The 25000-nt window shown below is 46.6% G+C and overlaps 2 protein-coding genes across 3 annotated transcripts in view; both read left to right on the top strand.

Moving 5' to 3' along the window:
• Nucleotides 1–5269, top strand: part of snrpe (small nuclear ribonucleoprotein polypeptide E) — a 6617-nt gene extending 1348 nt beyond the window's left edge. The window contains exons 2-5 of the mRNA XM_084490598.1: nucleotides 1123–1149; nucleotides 1239–1301; nucleotides 2380–2458; nucleotides 5042–5269. Of these exons, the coding sequence (XP_084346724.1) occupies nucleotides 1123–1149; nucleotides 1239–1301; nucleotides 2380–2458; nucleotides 5042–5100 (228 nt within the window). The 3' untranslated portion in view covers nucleotides 5101–5269. The remainder of the gene's footprint in view (nucleotides 1–1122; nucleotides 1150–1238; nucleotides 1302–2379; nucleotides 2459–5041) is intronic.
• A 616-nt stretch (nucleotides 5270–5885) lies between these two features.
• LOC311374844 (cell division control protein 42 homolog) lies at nucleotides 5886–21673 on the top strand. 2 transcript variants are annotated; one of them, XM_084490600.1, is made up of 6 exons: nucleotides 5886–5993; nucleotides 10800–10940; nucleotides 11376–11448; nucleotides 12254–12363; nucleotides 12569–12766; nucleotides 21445–21673. In XM_084490600.1, the coding sequence occupies exons 2-6, from the start codon at nucleotides 10836–10838 to the stop codon at nucleotides 21532–21534; spliced, it is 576 nt and encodes a 191-aa protein (XP_084346726.1). In that variant the 5' UTR covers nucleotides 5886–5993; nucleotides 10800–10835; the 3' UTR covers nucleotides 21535–21673. The 2 variants fall into 2 exon arrangements, with proteins under 2 accessions (XP_084346726.1, XP_084346725.1); XM_084490599.1 differs by having other exon boundaries at nucleotides 5945–5993; nucleotides 10797–10940.
• Nucleotides 21674–25000: the final 3327 nt, after the last annotated feature.

Genomic DNA, 25000 nt, shown 5'->3' with positions numbered 1-25000 from the left:
GTAAAGGATGGGTTAGGTAAAGGTTGGGTTAGGGTTAGTAAAGGTTGGGTTAGGGTTAGGTAAAGGATGGGTTAGGGTTAGGTAAAGGTTGGGTTAGGGTTAGTAAAGGTTGGGTTAGGGTTAGTAAAGGTTGGGTTAGGGTTAGTAAAGGTTAGGTAAAGGATGGGTTAGGTAAAGGTTGGGTTAGGGTTAGTAAAGGTTGGGTTAGGGTTAGTAAAGGTTAGGTAAAGGATGGGTTAGGTAAAGGTTAGGTTAGGGTTAGGTAAAGGTTGGGTTAGGGTTAGTAAAGGTTGGGTTCGGGTTAGTAAAGGTTGGGTTCGGGTTAGGTAAAGGTTGGGTTAGGTAAAGGTTGGGTTAGGTAAAGGATGGGTTAGGTAAAGGTTGGGTTCGAGCTAGGTAAAGGTTGGGTTAGGTAAAGGTTGGGTTAGGGTTAGAGTGGCAGCATAGGGGTGGGTTAGGGGGAACAGGGTTAGGGTTAGAGTGGCAGCATAGGGGTGGGTTAGGGTGAACAGGGTTAGGGTTAGAGTGGCAGCATAGGGGTGGGTTAGGGGGAACAGGGTTAGGGTTAGAGTGGCAGCATAGGGGTGGGTTAGGGTGAACAGGGTTAGGGTTAGAGTGGCAGCATAGGGGTGGGTTAGGGGGAACAGGGTTAGAGTGGCAGCATAGGGGTGGGTTAGGGGGAACAGGGTTAGAGTGGCAGCATAGGGGTGGGTTAGGGGGAACAGGGTTAGAGTGGCAGCATAGGGGTGGGTTAGGGGGAACAGGGTTAGAGTGGCAGCATAGGGGTGGGTTAGGGGGAACAGGGTTAGGGGTTAGTAAAGGTTGGGTTAGGGGGAACACTAAGCATCATGATTCTGTTTAGAATGCATCCAAGAGGACAAGGCTGCACACAACATCATGGTAACTCACTATAACTTAATAACAAGTAAAACGACTCTACAATGTACACCACTAAGTGTTTTTCTGATCATATATATATATATATATATATATCTAGTTATTCCTAGTTGAGCTATACTACCCAACCTATGGCTCAGAAGCCCCACTTTAATGTATGGGTTAGGGTTAACCCTAGCCCTGTTTTCCACCTAGTAGTTGCTATTCCTTGACTCCCGCCACCAGAACCTCATCTTCAGATATCTACAAAATGTAAGTACGGTGTTGTGTCCACTCAAGGTATTCTGTAGTGTGTTTCCACATGTCCCCTGAGGTTGACTCTTCTCCTGATGATACTACAGCGTTCACGGATCCAGGTGTGGCTGTATGAACAAGTGAACATGCGGATAGAAGGCTGCATTATTGTAAGTGATTTTTAGTTTTTCATTATATTCATACTTTGTGTAAATTAGGGATCGACCAATATGGATTTTTTAGGACGGATACAGATTTTCTTTTTTTCTTTTTTTTTTCTTGGGCTGATATTTGTAGCCGATACTGCTTTTCTCCCTCAATTTTCATCATAAAAATTACACTGATAACAAATGTTGCAAGTCTCAATTTGAAAAAGGAGCATTTATTGAACTGTCTGTAAATCATTAGGGCTGGGAATCTCTTGGCGCCTCACGTTTCGTTTCAAATTCAGAGGTCAACGATTAAAATTTTTTTAATGTACATTTCTATGCGTGATTTTCAAACACACACACACACGTTTGCTAATCACTTCCTACTTGTGTGATGATCATTAAAGACAATCAACAGATTAATTACTTTATCTAATATTTTATATTAGATAACGTTGGTTCTCTGCGCACCGAGAACCCTCAGGTAGAACCCTCTGAGAACCCTCAGGTAGAACCCTCTGAGAACCCTCAGGTAGAACCCGCAGGTAGAACCCACAGGTAGAACCCGCAGGTAGAACCCACAGGTAGAACCCGCAGGTAGAACCCACAGGTAGAACCCACAGGTAGAACCCACAGGTAGAACCCTCTGAGAACCCACAGGTAGAACCCGCAGGTAGAACCCACAGGTAGAACCCACAGGTAGAACCCGCAGGTAGAAAGGAGTTTTCTGTAGCGCTCTGCAGCAGGCAAACAAATTTAATAAAAATATATAGATTTAAATTTTATGAAATGTTTCAGATTACTAATTTTCCTGCATCGAGACAGAATCGTTCTAGAGAGAATCGCGATGCATCAATGTTTATTTGATATATATACAATATTAGTACAGCATTTAGATTATTAGGGTTAATTGGTATGAATTGACATCTACCCTAAACGATGTATATATTATCCTTAACTCAGAATGTTCACTAAACACCCTGACCATTAAAGCTTATCAGGAAGCACATTTCTTGGAACTGTACTCTTCAAAGTGTCTCCAGTTTTAAGACGGAACTGACCTGCAGTCTTATTTTTCTCAACCTTTCTAAAATGACAGGGCTTTGATGAGTACATGAACCTGGTTCTGGATGACGCTGAGGAAGTCCACATGAAGACAAAGAACAGAAAACCCCTTGGTAAGAGGATTGTGGATCTCATTTGGTTTTCAAATGAAGTCAGTGTGGTTCCCTTCCCGATAACCGCCTTCATGAGAAGCATCGGGCTATTGTATTTTCTATAGACTTGGAGACCCAATGAGTTTAAATGTATGCTATACATTTTTATTTAGTACCAAAATGCAGGACTGACTAATAAATAGTGAGTAATCTAAATTACACATTTTCATAAAAAATATGTTTGCTCCTTTTTAGATTCTTTGGAATCTCTGGTCTCTCTCTCAAATTAAGGGCACTTGAAATTAACCAATTAGTAGCATCGATTATTTAAGGGTTTTTGATGGAAAAGGTTGGTTTTAAAGTTTTTAAAAAACCAAATCAATCAGGTTGAGTCATTTGACAGCAATGCACAGCAGTGAAGGGCCCAGGTCTCTTATGGTCTGTTATGCTATGCTTGATTTGACATGGGTGAACGTGTTATTATCTTAGTGGAAACTTCATTGTACCATCGATCTTTGTGTATTTGTCCTGTTAAAATGGAAATTGCTGGATGAGTTCTAATTCCTGAAATGGAATGCAACGCAAAAATGACGGGCTAGAATTGAACGGCACTCAGGCCCACGCATCGGTACCGCTGGACCCCGGGCTGGTACTGTAATGCCTCTGTACCGCTGGTACTGTAATGCCTCTGTACCGCTGGTACTGTAATGCCTCTGTACCGCTGGTACTGTAATGCCTCTGTACCGCTGGTACTGTAATGCCTCTGTACCGCTGGTACTGTAATGCCTCTGTACCGCTGGTACTGTAATGCCTCTGTACCGCTGGTACTGTAATGCCTCTGTACCGCTGGTACTGTAATGCCTCTGTACCGCTGGTACTGTAATGCCTCTGTACCGCTGGTACTGTAATGCCTCTGTACCGCTGGTACTGTAATGCCTCTGTACCGCTGGTACTGTAATGCCTCTGTACCGCTGGTACTGTAATGCCTCTACCGCTGGTACTGTAATGCCTCTGTACCGCTGGTACTGTAATGCCTCTGTACCGCTGGTACTGTAATGCCTCTGTACCGCTGGTACTGTAATGCCTCTGTACCGCTGGTACTGTAATGCCTCTGTACCGCTGGACCTCGGGTGGTACTGTTATGCCTCGTTTCTATCAAGCGGTACGGTGAAGCTCGGAGCGGGACAGCTCAGTTATGCTAAATCTGGCTGGCGTTTCCACCGCCAACTGTACCCTTATGGTGGGCGGGTTTAAGCCGGATGCTGATAGGCGCTGCAGCTACTTAAGCATGGTGACCTCATAGCAGCCCGACACAGTGTAGCCTGCTAATAATACAAGGAAAAGGAACACGACAAACAAAGAGAAACAATGAAGGACGGCAAACTTTTGTGACATTTCGTCAATAAACTGAACTTTCCCCATTGTCCAGAAATACCTTGCGGGTACTGTTTTTGTTAGTTTTTTATCCCCCTGTTGCACGGAAGTGACGATTCTGTCAACCAATCAACAGACGGCGTGTGTAGCTCCACCTTTCGGGCACCCTTTCAGACCGCTTGGTACCCCAACGGAGGAGTACCCAAAATAGGAGCGGCTCAGCGTGGCTTGGCACGCTTATTTTGGGAGCAAGCCCAGCATTTTGCGGTGGAAACGCCAATATAAGCGAACCGTGCTGTAAGCTGCCAGGGTTAAAGTTCAGCTTTCATGTCACCAATTATGCATACAAAACTATTGTAAGTCTGACTAAATTCTGAGTGAACGTCCGGATACATATCAACCAAACTTGCAATACCAACTCATTATCCGCTTGTCTACCTACTGGAGCTTGTAAGGCTGGCTTTACACGCCAACGCTCCCGGGTGAAACCGACAAAATATTTTATCAGATGTGCCTTTCGTTAAGACGGCGACAGCGTTTTCAGGGCATGAAAACGCAAATAAATGAACCCACCCTCAAGAGTGGAAATCTTAAAAACGCTCCACCATTGCGTTTCCGTCTAAAGGGTTAACAACGCAAAAGTGTGCTCTGAGCTGCTCACGCTGGCTCTCGTCCCGTACGCGTTTACGGCACATCCATGTGCAGTACAGGCAAACCACAACAAACATGTCGGATTTCACACACTGTTGCGTCACCGTATGCACGCAGATTTCCACCCAAAGAGGCTTGTCTAAACGCCGAATGAAAAGTGGGAATGCAACGCCACTTTTGCAGTTTGTGTTCAGATCGTTGTCGTGTAAAGCCAGCCTAAATCATAGTTCAGGAGGTGATGTTGAGGAGTTGCCTGTTGGATAAATTGGCCTTGATGTTCATAAAGATTGTTTTTGAAGTTGTAGCATAAATGGGCACAAAACAAATGTAATGTCTCTTTGGCCTCACTCTAACGCCACTACAGTCAACTGATTCTTTGCAAGAATATCCAGCATTTGTGTGGTCATGGGAATTTTATAACCGTATAGTCATTATTTCATTACAGTTGGTACTTTGAGCGATGGAAACTTAAATTAAACATTTTCAAATGAGAAATGGATCTGAATGAATACAAATTAAATTGTATCTGCTTCTTTTAAATCTATTCCAACTTTCTTTGTTTCTATTGTGCTCCTCCAGGCAGGGTCATGTTGAAAGGGGATAACATCACCTTACTTCAGAGTGTGGTCACCACCTGATGACTGAATACCTCCACAATGGACGCGTCTACAACCATTTTTTTATACAATAACCTTTTTTCCCTGTTTGTTTTTGAAACCATGATTATGGTGTGACATTATTAGTGTAATGGTTTGTTTATGTCCGAAAATAAAGTTTTTCTTTATGCCTTTTGAGCTGGCGTCAGTATTTCAATGGTCTTTTTTCAGCATAAATATAGCCTTGTTCTTGTTTCTATCGCCCACCTGTGGCGGACACTGGCGTTGCGTTGTCTTTAGTAGGTCAAAACCGGAGAGCCTTGTAGGCTTGATGAAACAACCTATCAAGCATTTTATTCTGTGCTTTATACAACATACAAGAACATGTTGTGGGGTACTAATTCACCTTGATGTGTTCAAAACGTTAATGTCACAATGTATCTTGCTTTAAAAAATGAAGATGGCTTTTATTGTTTTGAATTCAACTTGCTACTCGATTCAATACCATCTGAGTACATAAGTAACATTCTTGGGCTCTGTTCCTGAACAGCCACATAGTAACAATACAAGAAAGTAAATAAAGATAATAACAATGTAAAAAATAAGTAAGAATAATGCATACATTGATTGAGCATTCAGGACCGTGTTACGCACTACGCAGTGTTGGTACGCACTACGCAGTGTTGGTACGCACTACGCAGTGTTGGTACGCACTACGCAGTGTTGGTACGCACTATGCAGTGTTGGTACGCACTACGCGGTGTTGGTACGCACTACGCAGTGTTGGTACGCACTATGCAGTGTTGGTACGCACTACGCGGTGTTGTGACGCACTACGCAGTGTCGGTACGCACTACGTACCGTCCCTGTTGCTGTGGGTGGGAAGCCCCTAGCTCGACCTGCCACCGCCCGGCCCAGAGACACTCGGAGAGACGGTAAGGGGGAAACCTGCTTATAGATGCTTATGTACATGTTTGCTCGTCTGGATTGACTTCATAGATACGTTATGTCTAAAGACGGATTGTCTCACATTTGGGTTGTCGTACAGGTTTGGTTCGCGTTATTTCTGAATCTGAATCTAATTCAGCAACCGCATCCGCTAACATTAGCTTAGCCGTTAGCGATCAGATCAGCTAGCTAATGCTAATGCTAACTGGGACCAGCGGAGCCCGTCGGGGGACCCGTCCGGACGGCGGCGGGCTGCTGTCCCCTTCCTCCAGTCTGCGACACGGTGGATTAAACGGTGTTCTCCGTGGGCTGTGGCGTCGGCAGATAGCTGGTTTAGAGCGCAGGGAAGCGGGTGGACGTGACCGTAGCGTTAGCCCCTCTGCCGTCGGAACCAAGGCCTCTCGGCCGGGGTCTGTGTTGGTGTGGGAGCGGACAAGATGCCCCTCAAAGCACAGGCTGGGTGTCATCACAGGCTCACTGTCGTAGTCACCCCCACAGGCCCGTTGTGAAACAGGAACAAGCCTGCTTTACTGCCCACAGGCTGACAGGGGAATATGGAACAACATTTCAGGGCAGGATATTCTGATGTCAATATGGCCCCCTCGATATTGGACATGATAGCAGTACACAATGTAAAGGACTCGATCCATTACTGATGTCCCAGTGAAATAACCAAATGCAACAAGCTGCAGACTTGGCATCAGGAGAAACCCTATGGCTTTCTGCTTCTGCAGATTTTCTTGGATGTTAAAATACTTGACACAGTACTGCATTAAACATCCCAAAGATTCTGTCAGCCTTCAGCTGAAAGGGCCTCTGTCTTTCTACCAGCTGTGTGTGACTCGGGGACATCACAGTGTCCAGCCTGATGTTCGCTAGCAGACTGTACAAACTGGTAGGCTTATCATCATATCACATCCTATCATCATACCTCTCATTTGGGGGTCATTAAGGCACAGGGCAGATTTAGGGATCTAATGGCTGATCACACTCGCATCTCTTCGAGACTTTTTCCTCTATTGAAAATTCTTGTTAAGGGTATTAAGGGTAAATCCTGGTAATTTAGCTAAGGGTTACTTTAATGGACAGTTGTTCATTTTAGCATTTGGGCTATCTATGAGGTGTGATGTTGCAGTATGAGTTTATAACCCAAACTACTCGAACCAAGAGAGAAATATAGACTTTGTTTTGTACTCAGTCTTAATCTGCCCTCGGCTTTCTAAATGGGTGGCTATGGGAAGCTACTCAAACCCAGCCAATAGTTGTAACGTTAGACATAGGCCTATATCACATGTGTGCATTAATTAATCAAGTGTCACTCAGCACGTTTACATGCAGAGTCATAATCGGGTAACTAAACGAATAAGACCTCAACAGGACTTGTGAAATGCATGTAAATACCTTTACCCGATAAAAATCGGCACATAAGCGGACAAGCTAAATGGGATAACACCTAGATAAGTCGTTCATAGTCCGGTCTCTACCTGCATGTACACAGCATGTTTCAGAGTTCACGTTCTGCGCATGCTCCAGATCTTTTCTGGGGGCCGTGAGCCCGAAGTAGACTGTATACGTGTTGTTGTCGCCGTCGGAAAACGAGAAACGGCGATTTATTTAAAAAGGTGGCGCAGAAGATGGAGGAAGCCAGTGAATGTATTTACCCCCTATAAGAATTGTGTCCCGGCCGCGGGAGCGTGCATGATATGCATTCATTAAAGGTGGAAGCACACGGACACTACGCTTCGATTTCACCCAAGGCTGAATTAAAAGTATGTTTTTCTAAATGTGGGTCATCAATGAGGTTGTAAAGTAGTAACTTCGGGCACATCTGTCAAAATAAACGTTTTTTTCTTCCGACGTCTTTACGATCTTTATTCATTCATTGCGCCGCGGCCGAACTGACGGGGGTATTCTCTGATATTATGAATCTTAAAGACAGTGTCGGGTTCTCTGACTCTTGGGTACTTCTACAACAAGTAAAGACTCGTAGTGCGGGTTATCTCGGCCATGGGGGAGAAGGAATCGGGGGAATGCCGTATACGGACGGGCGGCGGAGGGGCTGCTCCGGCGGGAGAAAGATGTTTTCAGTAGACAGCTGTCAACTCACTTCGGGTCGGCGATTTATTTTAAAAGCTGGCGCAGAAGATGGAGGAAGCCGGTGTCGTAGTTGTAGTAGTTACCCCCTATAAGGAGTGTATCAACATGCATTCAGTACACACTACGCTTCGATTTCGCCCAAGGCTGAATTAAAAGTACATGTTTTTCTAAATGTTGCTCATGAACGAGGTTGTAAAGTAGTAACTAAGATCTTTATTCATTGTGCTGCGGCCGAACTGACGGGGCTATTCTCTGATATTATGAAACGTGACATGGAGGAGAAAGCGATGTTTTCAGTAGACAGCTGTCAGTTCACTTGGGGTCCATTTCTCCGACGCTCCGTTGTTCCGACCTCTCGGTCGTATGCCGACTGCTCCACCAGCAGGGCCAGCTCCTCCGGCTGGATTGTTTATCACTGTACATGTTATCTCTGTGTTTAGTTCTGGTTCAATGCAGAGTTAACGCAGTAACGTTGATCACATCTGTCTTTGTTGCATTATATTTAATATGGGGCACCTAATCCTAGCCTGGTTCCGCCCGCCTCTGTACTTCCGCTCAATTTTCATTTCACTTCAGTACTAGGTCTGGGAGTGCTGTATGTTCGAACGATTTCTTTTCCCTCAAGTTTGTCCGTCCAATCAGCGAACAGGAGGCGCGGCCTGAGAACAGTGACGGACAGGTTGTGCGCGAGTTTCAGTTGTAGTCAAACAAATACCAGGAAGCAGCAGGAAGACCATGGAGAAAGCTATTCGGTCTGTTGTGGAAACTCTGCCGAATATAGATAAATTAAAGCCAGATTTTTTTTTGTTGGTGGTCAAGATGTTGTGGCGCTTCTTCCCACGGGATTCGGGAAAAGTTACATTTTCCAGCTGGCTCTGTTAGTGGTGAAGGAGTTTGCTAAGCATGAAATACGTCACGACCAAACGTTAGCGATTGGTTAAGGCAGATCCGGAGTGGCACTGGGCAGAGCCAATAGGTTTTAAACTTCAACAGCACCCGCCTTCAAGTGAGAAATCGTTTGTCTCTATAGCAGTTCTAGACCATCGGTATGAATGAAATGAGTACGAAGGTCTAGTTAGGACTAGGCTAACCTAATCCTATATGTTGTATTACAATTTCAAATGGCAGTGTTTATGGTACAGTTCTAACATGCTGATACATCTGGATATCATCCTGTCTGTGCTAAAGCCACACCACTTTAGAGTGAGTGCTAGCTGGTCTAAGGACTCTTGACCGGCTTGTGTCTTGATTCATTATTAGACGACACAGCCAGACTGTTACTCGACTATTCTTACGTTTACTCTGCTATTTATGATTATGATTATGATTTATTTATGATTGATTTCGAGAAGTGATATTTGTTGATCACTGTCTTTAAGATGGCATTTCAACATTTGGCAGCAGAAGGATGCATGTTACTTATATTGAATATTTAGTCAGAAAACCATGTCTGATGTACAGCATACTTGGAGGGTGCGTTCTAGTAATAGTAGTCTGTGCAGTCCTAGTCACTGAATTATTCCTTACTAATTGTTGACAATTAGGGGTGCACGATAATTATTGGGCCGATAATTATCGGGCTGATAACAGAAATTGTTACGTCATTCCGATAAGTCCGATATCATGACAAATAGCCCCGATAACATAGCCTATATAATTTCAGTGACCCGCTCCCACTAACGCTAAATTAAAGGTCTTATCGTAACCCTAAAAGTACACATCATACAATAAATTACAATACATGAGTTCACAGCTGCACGCGGATAGACAATGTTTTTTTATTATTATGTTGGCCCTTTCCTGCTGTGGGCTCCCAGACCGTAGTCGAGAGCACAGGGGAGACGTTGATGTTCTCTGGGGGTACCACCCTCCCTGTGACCGGCAGTGGGTCTGCTTATAGGTCGGAATGAAGCGCCCGCCGATTCTTGACAGGCTGTGTGCTTTATTCTTAGTTTGACTAACTTTACACGTTTGCACAGACACAACCAAACTCGTTCATTACTTCACCAAACTGACACACGCTACCGCTCGCTCTCCTCGCTCGTCCACTCACACACACACACACACACTGCCATTCTCGCGCACACACATGCGCTACTCTCGTAACTCTTATTATTGACAAGTTAGCTGAACATTATAGGGTCCCGTCCTTCCACTCCCTGTTTTCTCAGTTAAGCACAGAAATCAACTTTTTCAATGTTGTAAATCAACATTTGTCCCAATATTTGTTCGATGTAAAATGAAGCAAAAAAAGACGCTCTCTTCCTCCAGTAATGCAGTCGTTCACGACGTCTTTCTATGTCGTTTGTTCTATTTGTCTGTAACTTATGCTCCAATCTTTCATCGGTCGATGTGGATGTTGTGGATGCAACAGAATATATGATGCATCGCTGCAGCAACATTTAAGATGATGGCGATGAGTTCTGCCCCTTCTGCCTCCGTTGCTGTCTGCGGTCAGACCAAAACACACCTGAGTGACAGGGGCCGTCCTGCCAACCTCGACCCTACGTCATATCCCGCCCCTTGCAGCCCGCCCCCCTAAACCCCCCGTTGTATGTCTGTGTGTGATCGGTATCAGCCTTTAAGAGCTGAAAGTTATCGTGCATCCCTACTGACAATGATGGGCTTTGTTTTTTTCGTGTAATGTTCTGAAATCACAAATCACTTATTTTGTCTGTTATTGTTTTCTTCAGCAGATCTTGGATGAGTAGTAAGGATTGTACAACATAGCTATGCAGACCATCAAGTGTGTTGTAGTGGGGGACGGAGCAGTTGGTAAAACATGTCTGCTCATCTCTTACACCACAAACAAGTTCCCCTCTGAATACGTACCAACGGTAAGTGTGCACATCCCACATAACCTGTTACAAACCACTTCCAAGGTCACCAACGTCGTTGATGATAGGGCTGTTGGAACGAATGCCACCAGTCATTATAAATTGTATAGAAAAAAACAAGTATACCATTCGGATTATGATATGATATGTAGGTGTGTATTCTTTAATACATTCATTTGGAGACGTTAGTTTTTGAGATGGTTTCCCTGTTCAATAACTAAAATAGGCTATCACTCTTGTAGAAAGTTGGTATCCAAAATTAAACTCCTGCAAACCTTTACTCATGTACCACGGTCAAATTAGGGGCTAAACTTGAGCATTAAAAGTTTGAATGTTAAAAATAATAAGGAATGAAATGGGATTGGGGTTGTAGAGTAAGGCTGAGCGCTCCAGGTGATAGTTGCACTAACATGCCGATACGTGTTCTCTGTCCAGGTGTTTGATAACTATGCTGTGACTGTAATGATTGGAGGAGAGCCCTACACTCTGGGCCTGTTTGACACTGCAGGTAGGATCCTCTGAGTAATGTAAACTCTACCATCGGGTGTCCTGTTGTTTGTTGCTATTCATGTTCACGCTGAAAGTCATTAAGCAGAATATAAGCACAGATCCAATGCTACATGGTCCACTAGTTGCCTGGACAAAAAGATAACTAACACTGTGAAGTAGGACCAGCAGAGAGCTGGGGTAGCGTTACTGTCTGTTAGTAATGTCTGAGGTATTTGTCTATTTAGTACTTTTCATAAGACCATAATTCTAAAAGGACCAGTCAATCATCACTGCAAGTTACTAGACCCCCCCCCCAATGTTTTGATACAATTATTGTTTTTAACCAGCTTTGTTAATGGGATTTCATTTACTAAAGCTTAATATTTATTTTTGTTTATGAATTGGTCATATATAACAGGAAAATTCCTAGAATTCCTTTTAGAACTGCCTTTAGTGTAGGCAGGCCGATCAGGCTCACTGTCGTAGTCACCCCCACAGGCCCGTTGTGAAACAGGAACAAGCCTGCTTTACTGCCCGCAGGCTGACAGGGGAATATGGAACAACATTTCAGGGCAGGATATTCTGATGTCAATATGCCCCCTCGATATTGGACGTGATAGCAGTACACAATGTAAAGGACTCGATCCATTACTGATGTCCCAGTGAAACAACCAAATGCAACAAGCTGCAGACTTATGGCAGAAACCCTATGGCGTTGTGCTTCTGCAGATATCAACTCGATGGCTGGGCGTGTCCTTTTGAAATGACTGATATTTAATGGGCCCATTGAATGTGTGTTAATATGTATGATGTGTCTCTCTCAGGTCAGGAGGATTACGACCGGTTACGACCTCTGAGTTATCCCCAGACTGATGTCTTCCTTGTCTGCTTCTCCGTCGTGTCTCCTTCTTCCTTTGAGAACGTCAAAGAAAAGGCATGCATTCTACTTTTCCTTCAGTATGCATTTGAATCAAACGTTTAGGCTGCCCATAGGTATTATAAGTATCATAGTATCATATCATAAGTATTTTATTTTCTTGTTAATTGTGAATAATCCTTTATCCAAACTCCAGGCCAACTGTTCATGTCCCATTCAAACCCTCATCAACTACAATGTGTTGTGTGTGTTGGGTCTGTAGTGGGTACCAGAGATAACACACCACTGTCCAAAGACCCCCTTCCTGCTGGTGGGGACCCAGATTGATCTGCGGGACGACCCCTCGACCATAGAGAAGCTGGCCAAGAACAAGCAGAAACCCATCACCCCTGAGACGGCTGAGAAGCTGGCCCGGGACCTGAAGGCTGTCAAATACGTGGAGTGCTCCGCCCTCACACAGGTAACCACCGCTTACACCGTAGGGTCACGCACACCTACACCATGCAGTGTTCATGGACCACAACCAATAAGGTGGAGGAAAGGGGAGGCTGTCCGCTCATCTACAGAGCAATGGGTGGCTTTCGTCTGATGGCCAGTTTGTCATGTTGAGATTACGTCTTCTGGTGGAGCGGAATAAAGACGATATGAGGTTTAATCTCATTCTAGAGGGGATCCCCTGAAGAATACTGAAATAAGACTAGGGTGTTCTTCTAGCTTGCTAGGATATTTTGGCCTGGTTAACCTTGAAAGCACTTACAATGAGCAATGGGATTTGAACCTGTCACACTAAGCCTAGTCTTTGAATCAATCTTTTTTAAGATTTATTTTTGCAGGTTTTATGCTTTTATTGTGCAAGTTAGACAGGAAGGTATGGGGGACGTAGAGAGAGGGTAAGACATGCAGCGAAGGATCACAGGCAGGAATGGATCCCTGGCCGCTGCCATCGGGCCGTAATGGGCCGTGCTTCGCCCAGCGAGCCACAGGGTGCCCCCCAGCTGTGTTGGTCCATATAGAACCACGGGGGGCTTCGGTTGAAGTTGAGCTGCTGCTCTCTGGGTGACACTTCGTAGGGGGGCGGCAGTGGCTCAGGAGGTAGAGCGGGTCGGCTGGTAACCTGAAGGTCGCTGGTTGGATCCCCGGCTCCTCTAGCGGAGTGTGGAGGTGTCCCTGAGCGGACCCCCCCCCTGACTGCTCCTCTAGGAGTGTGGAGGTGTCCCTGAGCGGACCCCCCCCTGACTGCTCCTCTAGGAGTGTGGAGGTGTCCCTGAGCGGACCCCCCCCCTGACTGCTCCTCTAGGAGTGTGGAGGTGTCCCTGAGCGGACCCCCCCCCTGACTGCTCCTCTAGAGGAGTGTGGAGGTGTCCCTGAGTCAGACGCCTCCCCCTGACTGCTCCTCTAGGAGTGTGTAGGTGTCCCTGAGCGGACCCCCCCCCTGACTGCTCCTCTAGGAGTGTGGAGGTGTCCCTGAGCGGACCCCCCCCTGACTGCTCCTCTAGGAGTGTGGAGGTGTCCCTGAGCGGACCCCCCCCCTGACTGCTCCTCTAGGAGTGTGGAGGTGTCCCTGAGCGGACCCCCCCCCTGACTGCTCCTCTAGGAGTGTGGAGGTGTCCCTGAGCGGACCCCCCCCCTGACTGCTCCTCTAGGAGTGTGGAGGTGTCCCTGAGCGGACCCCCCCCCTGACTGCTCCTGACCCGCTGGCCGTCGCCCTGAGGGGTCCACTCCGCCGTCGGGGTGTGAATGTGTGAACGAATGGTTGAAAGTCGCTTTGGATAAAAGTTTCTAAATGTTAATTTAATGGTTGGGGAACTCCAGCTTCCTTTAATTCTCAATCACAAGAACCGAAGGATGTCCAGCTCAGGTAGCAGAGCTAACTCTGCTGAGCCTTGGCCCACAGCAGAGGGACTGAGGGCCCCACCCTGAAGGGGTAGAGAATAATGGACCCCATGGTGCTTAGCTGTTCCTCACTAAGCTACTTCCTTCCTGTCCCTCTCTACCTTCCTCCCTGGCTGAGCTGAACCGGGCTATGGTACAGCTGCTGATGTCACATCCTGTTTCCTGTCCGGAGACTTCTCTCCCCTAACGCCCTGGCTTTAGCCACTGGGAAATCAATTATCCACGTCTCCTCCTCTTCATCATGATTACCTGATCTCGCTCTGTGTCTACTTGTTCTCCTCGAGAGACTCTATGCTCCCCTATGTCTCCTCCTCTCCTCTCCTCCTATGTCTCCTCCTCTCCTCTCCTCCTATGTCTCCTCCTCTCCTCTCCTCCTCTCCTCTCCTCCTATGTCTCCTCCTCTCCTCTCCTCCTCTCCTCTCCTCCTATGTCTCCTCCTCTCCTCTCCTCCTATGTCTCCTCCTCTCCTCTCCTCCTATGTCTCCTCCTCTCCTCTCCTCCTCTCCTCTCCTCCTCTCCTCTCCTCCTCTCCTCTCCTCCTATGTCTCATCCTCTCCTCTCCTCCTATGTCTCATCCTCTCCTCTCCTCCTATGTCTCCTCCTCTCCTCTCCTCCTATGTCTCCTCCTCTTCTCTCCTCCTATGTCTCATCCTCTCCTCTCCTCCTATGTCTTCTCCTCTCCTCTCCTCCTATGTCTCCTCCTCTCCTCTCCTCTCCTCCTATGTCTCCTCCTCTCCTCTCCTCTCCTCTCCTCCTCTCCTCTGCTCTTGTTGTCTCCCTGTGGTTGTAGCGAGGGCTGAAGAATGTGTTTGATGAAGCTATCCTAGCCGCCCTTGAGCCTCCTGAGACGCAGAGAAAGAGGAAATGCTGTATATTTTAATGTGTCCTCTTCCTGCCCCTCACTCTTTATAACACTCCTCCTCCTCCTCACTCCTCTTTATAACACTCCTCCTCCTCACTCCTCTTTATAACACTCCTCCTCCTCCTCACTCCTCTTTATAACACTCCTCCTCCTCACTCCTCTTTATAACACTCCTCCTCACTCCTCTTTATAACACTCCTCCTCCTCACTCCTCTTTATAACACTCCTCCTCCTCCTCACTCCTCTTTATAACACTCCTCCTCCTTACTCCTCTTTATAACACTCCTCCTCCTCACTCCTCTTTATAACACTCCTCCTCCTCCTCACTCCTCTTTATAACACTCCTCCTCCTCCTCACTCCTCTTTATAACACTCCTCCTCCTCACTCCTCTTTAGAACACTCCTCCTCCTCACTCCTCTTTATAACACTCCTCCTCCTCACTCCTCTTTATAACACTCCTCCTCCTCACTCCTCTTTAGAACACTCCTCCTCCTCACTCCTCTTTATAACACTCCTCCTCCTCCTCACTCCTCTTTATAACACTCCTCCTCCTCCTCACTCCTCTTTATAACACTCCTCCTCCTCCTCACTCCTCTTTATAACACTCCTCCTCCTTACTCCTCTTTATAACACTCCTCCTCCTCCTCACTCCTCTTTATAACACTCCTCCTCCTCACTCCTCTTTATAACACTCCTCCTCACTCCTCTTTATAACACTCCTCCTCCTCCTCACTCCTCTTTATAACACTCCTCCTCCTCCTTACTCCTCTTTATAACACTCCTCCTCCTCACTCCTCTTTATAACACTCCTCCTCCTCACTCCTCTTTAGAACACTCCTCCTCCTCACTCCTCTTTATAACACTCCTCCTCCTCACTCCTCTTTATAACACTCCTCCTCCTCCTCACTCCTCTTTATAACACTCCTCCTCCTCCTCACTCCTCTTTATAACACTCCTCCTCCTCACTCCTCTTTATAACACTCCTCCTCCTCCTCACTCCTCTTCATAACACTCCTCCTCCTCCTCACTCCTCTTTATAACACTCCTCCTCCTCACTCCTCTTTATAACACTCCTCCTCCTCCTCACTCCTCTTTATAACACTCCTCCTCCTCCTCACTCCTCTTTATAACACTCCTCCTCCTCCTCACTCCTCTTTATAACACTCCTCCTCCTCCTCACTCCTCTTTATAACACTCCTCCTCCTCCTCACTCCTCTTTATAACACTCCTCCTCACTCCTCTTTATAACACTCCTCCTCCTCACTCCTCTTTATAACACTCCTCCTCCTCACTCCTCTTTATAACACTCCTCCTCCTCACTCCTCTTTAGAACACTCCTCCTCCTCACTCCTCTTTATAACACTCCTCCTCCTCACTCCTCTTTATAACACTCCTCCTCCTCACTCCTCTTTATAACACTCCTCCTCCTCCTCACTCCTCTTTATAACACTCCTCCTCCTCACTCCTCTTTATAACACTCCTTCTCCTCACTCCTCTTTATAACACTCCTCCTCCTCCTCACTCCTCTTTAGAACACTCCTCCTCCTCACTCCTCTTTATAACACTCCTCCTCCTCCTCACTCCTCTTTATAACACTCCTCCTCCTCACTCCTCTTTATAACACTCCTCCTCCTCACTCCTCTTTATAACACTCCTCCTCCTCCTCACTCCTCTTTATAACACTCCTCCTCCTCACTCCTCTTTATAACACTCCTCCTCCTCACTCCTCTTTATAACACTCCTCCTCCTCCTCACTCCTCTTCATAACACTCCTCCTCCTCACTCCTCTTTATAACACTCCTCCTCCTCCTCACTCCTCTTTATAACACTCCTCCTCCTCACTCCTCTTTATAACACTCCTCCTCCTCACTCCTCTTTATAACACTCCTCCTCCTCACTCCTCTTTATAACACTCCTCCTCCTCCTCACTCCTCTTTATAACACTCCTCCTCACTCCTCTTTAGAACACTCCTCCTCCTCACTCCTCTTTATAACACTCCTCCTCCTCACTCCTCTTTAGAACACTCCTCCTCCTCACTCCTCTTTAGAACACTCCTCCTCACTCCTCTTTAGAACACTCCTCCTCCTCACTCCTCTTTATAACACTCCTCCTCCTCACTCCTCTTTATAACACTCCTCCTCCTCACTCCTCTTTATAACACTCCTCCTCCTCCTCACTCCTCTTTATAACACTCCTCCTCCTCCTCACTCCTCTTTATAACACTCCTCCTCCTCCTTACTCCTCTTTATAACACTCCTCCTCCTCACTCCTCTTTATAACACTCCTCCTCCTCACTCCTCTTTATAACACTCCTCCTCCTCACTCCTCTTTATAACACTCCTCCTCCTCACTCCTCTTTATAACACTCCTCCTCCTCCTCACTCCTCTTTATAACACTCCTCCTCCTCCTCACTCCTCTTTATAACACTCCTCCTCCTCTCACTCCTCTTTATAACACTCCTCCTCACTCCTCTTTATAACACTCCTCCTCCTCCTCACTCCTCTTTATAACACTCCTCCTCCTCACTCCTCTTTATAACACTCCTCCTCCTCCTCACTCCTCTTTATAACACTCCTCCTCCTCCTCACTCCTCTTTATAACACTCCTCCTCCTCACTCCTCTTTATAACACTCCTCCTCACTCCTCTTTATAACACTCCTCCTCCTCACTCCTCTTTATAACACTCCTCCTCCTCACTCCTCTTTATAACACTCCTCCTCCTCACTCCTCTTTATAACACTCCTCCTCCTCACTCCTCTTTATAACACTCCTCCTCCTCACTCCTCTTTATAACACTCCTCCTCCTCACTCCTCTTTATAACACTCCTCCTCCTCACTCCTCTTTATAACACTCCTCCTCCTCACTCCTCTTTATAACACTCCTCCTCCTCCTCACTCCTCTTTATAACACTCCTCCTCCTCACTCCTCTTTATAACACTCCTCCTCCTCACTCCTCTTTATAACACTCCTCCTCCTCACTCCTCTTTATAACACTCCTCCTCCTCACTCCTCTTTATAACACTCCTCCTCCTCCTCACTCCTCTTTATAACACTCCTCCTCCTCACTCCTCTTTATAACACTCCTCCTCCTCCTCACTCCTCTTTATAACACTCCTCCTCCTCACTCCTCTTTATAACACTCCTCCTCCTCCTCACTCCTCTTTATAACACTCCTCCTCCTCACTCCTCTTTATAACACTCCTCCTCCTCACTCCTCTTTATAACACTCCTCCTCCTCACTCCTCTTTATAACACTCCTCCTCCTCCTCACTCCTCTTTATAACACTCCTCCTCCTCCTCACTCCTCTTTATAACACTCCTCCTCCTCACTCCTCTTTATAACACTCCTCCTCCTCACTCCTCTTTATAACACTCCTCCTCCTCACTCCTCTTTATAACACTCCTCCTCCTCCTCACTCCTCTTTATAACACTCCTCCTCCTCACTCCTCTTTATAACACTCCTCCTCCTCCTCACTCCTCTTTATAACACTCCTCCTCCTCACTCCTCTTTATAACACTCCTCCTCCTCCTCACTCCTCTTTATAACACTCCTCCTCCTCCTCACTCCTCTTTATAACACTCCTCCTCCTCCTCACTCCTCTTTATAACACTCCTCCTCCTCACTCCTCTTTATAACACTCCTCCTCCTCACTCCTCTTTATAACACTCCTCCTCCTCCTCACTCCTCTTTATAACACTCCTCCTCCTCCTCACTCCTCTTTATAACACTCCTCCTCACTCCTCTTTATAACACTCCTCCTCCTCACTCCTCTTTATAACACTCCTCCTCCTCACTCCTCTTTATAACACTCCTCCTCCTCCTCACTCCTCTTTATAACACTCCTCCTCCTCCTCACTCCTCTTTATAACACTCCTCCTCCTCCTCACTCCTCTTCATAACACTCCTCCTCCTCACTCCTCTTTATAACACTCCTCCTCCTCCTCACTCCTCTTTATAACACTCCTCCTCCTCACTCCTCTTTATAACACTCCTCCTCCTCACTCCTCTTTATAACACTCCTCCTCCTCCTCACTCCTCTTTATAACACTCCTCCTCCTCCTCACTCCTCTTTATAACACTCCTCCTCCTCACTCCTCTTTATAACACTCCTCCTCCTCACTCCTCTTTATAACACTCCTCCTCCTCCTCACTCCTCTTTATAACACTCCTCCTCCTCACTCCTCTTTATAACACTCCTCCTCCTCCTCACTCCTCTTTATAACACTCCTCCTCCTCCTCACTCCTCTTTATAACACTCCTCCTCCTCACTCCTCTTTATAACACTCCTCCTCCTCACTCCTCTTTATAACACTCCTCCTCCTCACTCCTCTTTATAACACTCCTCCTCCTCCTCACTCCTCTTTATAACACTCCTCCTCCTCCTCACTCCTCTTTATAACACTCCTCCTCCTCACTCCTCTTTATAACACTCCTCCTCCTCCTCCTCCTCACTCCTCTTTATAACACTCCTCCTCCTCACTCCTCTTTATAACACTCCTCCTCCTCACTCCTCTTTATAACACTCCTCCTCCTCCTCACTCCTCTTTATAACACTCCTCCTCCTCACTCCTCTTTATAACACTCCTCCTCCTCACTCCTCTTTATAACACTCCTCCTCCTCACTCCTCTTTATAACACTCCTCCTCCTCCTCACTCCTCTTTATAACACTCCTCCTCCTCCTCACTCCTCTTTATAACACTCCTCCTCCTCACTCCTCTTTATAACACTCCTCCTCCTCACTCCTCTTTATAACACTCCTCCTCCTCCTCACTCCTCTTTATAACACTCCTCCTCCTCACTCCTCTTTATAACACTCCTCCTCCTCCTCACTCCTCTTTATAACACTCCTCCTCCTCCTCCTCCTCACTCCTCTTTATAACACTCCTCCTCCTCACTCCTCTTTATAACACTCCTCCTCCTTTTTACATTCCCATACTTTTGTTTCCTCAAAGATTGTTGATAGTGTTAAAATCCATCCACTTTGATATCGTTTAAGGCATTTCTTTATGTTGTCCATCAGGCCCGTGTCAGTGGTGGTCATATTGTGTTAAAGATGTCATCTGAGATGCAGTGTTTATTTATGTGGAGGTTGGTGGCTTAACATGACTCCATGATATTGAGATTTAATCAGAGCCTCTATGCTTATTGCGTATGTATTTAATTTATATTTTGAGCCAAGTAATTTATCATAATTCCTTTTGCTGGGCTGTCAACTACCAAAGTATACTCTAAGCAGCACTGTGGCTTTGGTTTCAAACTGAAAAGATACTCTCTTATCTGAGTCCTAATAGCACCTCCCTGAGCTATATTGAATAACTTTATTATAATGTTTCATAGCTGGACCCCTGGGTGATTTGTCCAAGAAGAGCACATCAATATTTCATATGATTGAGGACTAACTCTCTCAGTGTAACTCTTAAGCTGCCATTCGTTGCAGTATGTAGCATCATCTTTGAAAGTAGAGATTCATCAAATAAAAGCTAACATAATGATGTGGTCTGTGAAGTGGTTTCTGTGCTGGTCTCTTTGTCCCCAGCGGCCACAGGTCAGAACAATGCCTTGTGTGGTCCAGTGTGCTGTGGAGGGGGGCGGCCCACACCGCCCTGCACACAGCAGCCTTGTTTCAGAGCAGCTGGCTCTGAAGCACATGACAGGGCTCAGGCCAAACAGGAAGACACAAACAAAGTCCACACGCTGGTCACATGGCTCATGGCTCCACGCTGGTGTCTGAGTCCTCGTGGGTTTTGGGTCTGGTTTTGATTTATTGACTTATTGGTAATGCTAGGAGCGTCATTCTCTTGTTCCTCCACCTTCTTGGTTTGCCTGCCTATGATTTTTAAACCTTCCCAACGTCACTCCACACTGACCTCTGGACTGACGTTAGTGTTTGTATCCCTTAAAACATTTAAAGCAATGCTAACCAAAACCACACCAACCAGCAGCAACTCCCAGTAGACCAGACCCACTGGTCTACTGTACAGTAGACCAGTGCAGTCCCACTGGTCTACTGTACAGTAGACCACAGTCCCACTGGTCTACTGTACAGCTGTACAGTAGACCAGTGCTGTCCCACTGTGGTCTACTGTACAGTAGACCAGTGGGACTGCACTGGTCTACTGTACAGTAGACCAGTGGGACTGCACTGGTCTACTGTACAGTAGACCAGTGGGTCTGGTCTACTGTACAGTAGACCAGACCCACTGGTCTACTGTACAGTAGACCAGTGGGTCTGGTCTACTGTACAGTAGACCAGTACTGTACGGCTGACCCAGATGGATTTATCTTCACTTCTCTTTTCCGTTGACCTTATTCTCCTTTGTTGACTTGTCACCTTTAACCCTTTTTGTTTCACCTGTGTGTGTGTTTGTGTTCACAGAAAGGCCTAAAAAATGTGTTTGATGAGGCGATACTTGCTGCGCTGGAGCCGCCCGAGCCCAAGAAGAAACGCAAATGTGTGATGCTATGAGTGGTGCACACACACACACACACACACACACACACACACACACACACACACACACACAGACACACACACACACACACACACACACACACACACACACACACACACACACACACACACACACACACACACACACACACACACACACACACACACACACACACACACACACCCCTTTCCCTTGCTCTGCTAAGGCTGGTTCACAGCGTTTGTCACCAAGTTAAGAATAGAGTCAACCAACATGTCATATGAAACAGCCATCTTTATTGTACAAAGTCAGAACGCAAAGCTAACATGGCTAAGGGTGTGTAACCAGGACGCTGTGGAAGCACACAGCCGCCCTCCAAGGCGACAGTGACCCGCCTCTATCTGTAGGCTTCAGGGGTCCACCTAAACCAGCCCCGCCCCCTGGCCCACAGCCCCGCCCCCTGCTGTCGGGCCCCCTACGCCCCGCCCCCTGGCCCACAGCCCCGCCCCCTGCTGTCGGGCCCCCTACGCCCCGCCCCCTGGCCCACAGCCCCGCCCCCTGCTGTCGGGCCCCCTACGCCCCGCCCCCTGGCCCACAGCCCCGCCCCCTGCTGTCGGGCCCCCTACGCCCCGCCCCCTCCCTCTCTGCCCACGGCCCCGCCCAGAGGATGCCGGTGGACTAGTGTTTAAAGTCGTTTTGCCAACACCCCTTCCCAAGCACAAATCTGAGACGTACGTTCCACATTTCAAATGGGCCCAGTCTCAGGCCCCCAGGGGCCCCCAGGGGCCCCCTGGGACCGGCTTCATCCGCCCCCCGTGGAGCTCCACATGGAGGGGGCTCAGGGTGGCGTGGCCAGACGTCAGGTGAGCTGAAGTGGACCTTCTTAAGCCCTAACAGTGTTATCAGGACGGCGTTTAAGGTGACCCTGTACCGTCGGCTCAAATGGACAGGTCCATTAAACCAGTAGTCCATTAAACCAGTAGTCCATCTGCAATGGCTGTACGGGCAGCACAGCTCCAGTAGCGTTCATTAGTTAAGGTTAGAGGTCAGTGTGGGGGGCGTGGGTCTGCTGTAGCGTACTGTACTGTACTGTACTGCATGTGGCTCTGTCCTGATGAACGCTTTGAGCTCTGTAATAATAATGGAAGATGGCACACGATGTGGACGTAGGCTCCAGGTGTTTTTACCAATGTTTATTTCCTGTATGGCAGTTTGTTTTTATTTGTATTTGTATTTTATTTTATATAAATATATATATAAAGGTTACTTTACTCCCTTTACATTTAGGGGTCGGAACTCATTTGAACTCTCTCGCCCTTCCAGTTACACAAAGCAAAGTCCCATTTGTTGAGTCTTTTTAAAACCTCCGTTGGCGATGTGACTGTTTTGGCAAAAACGATTTGTGTTGGGATGACTTTATTTTCTTCCACTGGTGGATTTAGAGTTGGGTTGACGTCCAGCCGAAGTCGGTATAATTATAACCTGATGTTTTTGGTGCAAAACCAAATGCTTTGTCTGAAGTCTTCGTTCTTTGTATATGCATTCTTTTCAAAAATATTAAACTTATACCTTAATTGCCTTTGCAACGTTTGCCTTACTGTTTTTATTGACGTGTGATTAAAAGTTATTTCATAATCAAAGGGCAATTTCATTTCATATACGAAAACATGGTAACATTTCATTTAGTCAATGCTGCTGGACACATTAGATAGTCTTCAAAGCTCTCCAGTTCTCCAAGCTCCATAGGTGCTTACTCACCAACTTCTTGTTCTTTCAAAACATCTGAAAGGAATTAGTTAAGCTGGTGAAAATCCCGTTACTCTTATGTCTTGTCTATTATGATTTGTCTTGGTACCATATCAATCTGGTTACCTGTCGACAGCATCCAATCCTCAACTGATAAGTTACCGAGCATTGCACAATGACATCCAGCAGGGGGCGATGTCTAACAACATTATCGTTGAGTTTCGGCTCCAGCCGCCCATGCACACTGCATTGTGATGACGTCGTCACAACGTTGGTATTAAGTTATTGACATCAATGTCAACATAGCATTGAATTGTCATTCATTTATATCTAACAAGAATTATACCCACCATGGATAAGCAAGTTGCAAACTAAATATGCATTTATTTTATAATGCGTTAGAACCTTCCCAACGTTCTCCAGCAGGGCCGTCCCGGTGCTCAAGGGAACCAAGTGGCCAAAGAGCGCCCCCAAGAGGTCTGAAAATGTCCCAAAATAGTTTGACATGAAAATGTTTGTTTGTGATATATTATGTCAATAGTAACCATTGATTAAGCATGCACACTGTCACAGATGTTAACTGCATTTTGATTCAAGCACTGTCAGACTTCCACAGCTCCTCTCCTTCGGTTTGCATGTGTGAGTCATCAAGCATTGACTGTTGTCATTAGGGTTGATGGCATTGTGGGGGGGCAGATCAAATGTTGCACAGAGCCCCATGAAGGCTTGGACCAGCACTGTCTTGCATTGGGAACCCATCATACTGTTTTGAACCGTAGGCCGGGGAGATTGAGAACCACATTCTGCACGGCCTTCCACAGATGTTTTTGTGGAATTCCTGAAAAGGTCTGCAGATGAGGGTGATCTCCCCGGCTTGGTGACCCAGATCATCTGCCCTGGAGGTAGGTGAAGAAAAATACTTCTGCTACACACACACACACACACGGTCTACCTTTCCTGCTGCCTCTCTCTGTTCGGCTTTCACACATTTCCCAGCGCTTGTGGAGAGCTGCCTGTCAACACCTTCTTACACTAAAGAGTCGCTGACGGCCATTAATTATCACCGGGTTGAACTAGGGGCATTCCACAGGGGTCTAATCCCCCCTCATAACGCCAACATGTAACAGGAGAAACACCACCTGTGTTGGAGCCCACTGCTGTTCGTCAGGTCAAATCTCTCTTAACTCACATTAGCCTCCGGGGCCCGCGGGGCCCAAGAGCCTCCAGACCCCCGGCACACTTCAGGGGCCCTGCACTGTCCTGAGGCTGTACAACCTCGCTCAGATTGGCAGAATTATTCAAACAGGCACAGTAATAGTTCTATAATAAATAGGAACACAAATTGAAGATGTCTCCGGTAATGCAATAGCCCTGCTCTCGCACAGGAGTCCCAAGAGATCATTTGCAGTATCATTTTCTAACTCAACCCACAGTAAAATGGCAACGTATTATTATCCAGTTACTTGAATTGTAACGCTTGTGTCCTTCCCAAAATATACGTATTGTATCGCCACAAGTCAGACCGTTTCCACCGCGGCGGACAGCGAGGGAGACGGAGGTGTGGATCAGCACGAGGACTTGCTGTGCTTTGCTCTGGTTTTACGAGCCCACTACTTTTATGGTGATCTGTAACAGATACTCACAATAAAAAGACACACCAAACGTTTTTCTGTGCTCTCTTTGCTGTTTATTAAAGCCCGGGTGGTAAATCACACACTGGCCCGGCCACTCCCAGAGAGGCATGCTCGTTGTCAT

Source organism: Micromesistius poutassou (assembly GCF_964030765.1).
Source record: "Micromesistius poutassou genome assembly, contig: SCAFFOLD_178, whole genome shotgun sequence".
NCBI classification, from domain to species: Eukaryota; Metazoa; Chordata; class Actinopteri; order Gadiformes; family Gadidae; genus Micromesistius; species Micromesistius poutassou.
The sequence above is the reverse complement of the archived record's forward strand: the minus strand, read 5'-3'. Positions and strand labels throughout refer to the sequence as shown.